This window comes from Pygoscelis adeliae, unplaced genomic scaffold (assembly GCF_000699105.1).
Source record: "Pygoscelis adeliae isolate BGI_AS28 unplaced genomic scaffold, ASM69910v1 Scaffold1375, whole genome shotgun sequence".
NCBI classification, from domain to species: domain Eukaryota; kingdom Metazoa; phylum Chordata; class Aves; order Sphenisciformes; family Spheniscidae; genus Pygoscelis; species Pygoscelis adeliae.
The window spans coordinates 1-915 of record NW_008824836.1 but is presented as its reverse complement, the minus strand read 5'-3'; the positions used below and the strand labels follow the sequence as shown (position 1 = coordinate 915).

The 915-nt window shown below is 61.0% G+C and overlaps 1 protein-coding gene across 1 annotated transcript in view; it reads left to right on the top strand.

Annotated features, from left to right (window-relative positions):
• CNNM4 (cyclin and CBS domain divalent metal cation transport mediator 4) overlaps window positions 1-850 on the top strand; it is a gene marked incomplete at its 3' end in the record, with an annotated part of 4,877 nt that extends 4,027 nt beyond the window's left edge. Inside the window, exon 3 of the mRNA XM_009324289.1 lies at window positions 4-850. Coding sequence (XP_009322564.1) covers window positions 4-850 — 847 coding nt within the window. The remainder of the gene's footprint in view (window positions 1-3) is intronic.
• Between the last annotated feature and the right edge of the window lie 65 nt (window positions 851-915).

Below are 915 nucleotides of genomic sequence, written 5' to 3'. Positions count from 1 at the left end.
CAGGTGATCCTCATCGCCGGGCTGCTGGTGCTGTCGGGGATGTTCAGCGGGCTCAACCTGGGCCTCATGGCGCTGGATCCCATGGAGCTGCGCATCGTGCAGAACTGCGGCACCGATAAGGAGAAGCGTTACGCCCGGAAGATCGAACCCATCCGCCGTAAGGGGAACTATTTGCTCTGTTCCCTGCTGCTGGGTAACGTGCTGGTTAACACCACCCTCACCATCCTCCTCGATGACCTCATCGGCTCCGGCATCGGCGCCGTCGTTGCTTCCACCATCGGCATCGTCATCTTCGGGGAGATCGTGCCCCAGGCGCTCTGCTCCCGCCACGGCTTGGCCGTGGGCGCCAACACCATCGTGGTCACCAAGTTCTTCATGCTGGTGACGTTCCCCCTCTCCTACCCCGTCAGCAAGCTCCTCGACTGCATCCTGGGCCAGGAGATCGGCACCGTCTACAACCGGGAGAAGCTGGTGGAGATGTTGAAGGTGACGGAACCCTACAACGACCTGGTGAGGGAGGAGCTCAACATGATCCAGGGAGCCCTGGAGCTCCGTACCAAGACGGTGGAGGACGTGATGACCCCCCTGCAGAACTGCTTCATGATCAACAGCGACGCCATCCTGGACTTCAACACCATGTCGGAGATCATGGAGAGTGGCTACACCCGCATCCCCGTCTACGAGGACGAGCGTTCCAACATCATGGACATCCTCTACGTCAAGGACCTGGCTTTCGTCGACCCCGACGACTGCACCCCCCTCAAAACCATCACCAAATTCTACAACCACCCCGTCCACGTCGTCTTCCACGACACCAAGCTGGACGCCATGCTGGAGGAGTTCAAAAAGGGTGAGGGGGGTCAGGGGGGGTGCCGCTTCCCCGGGGTGCTGCTTTCTTCCCCTCGGAGGAGGCCG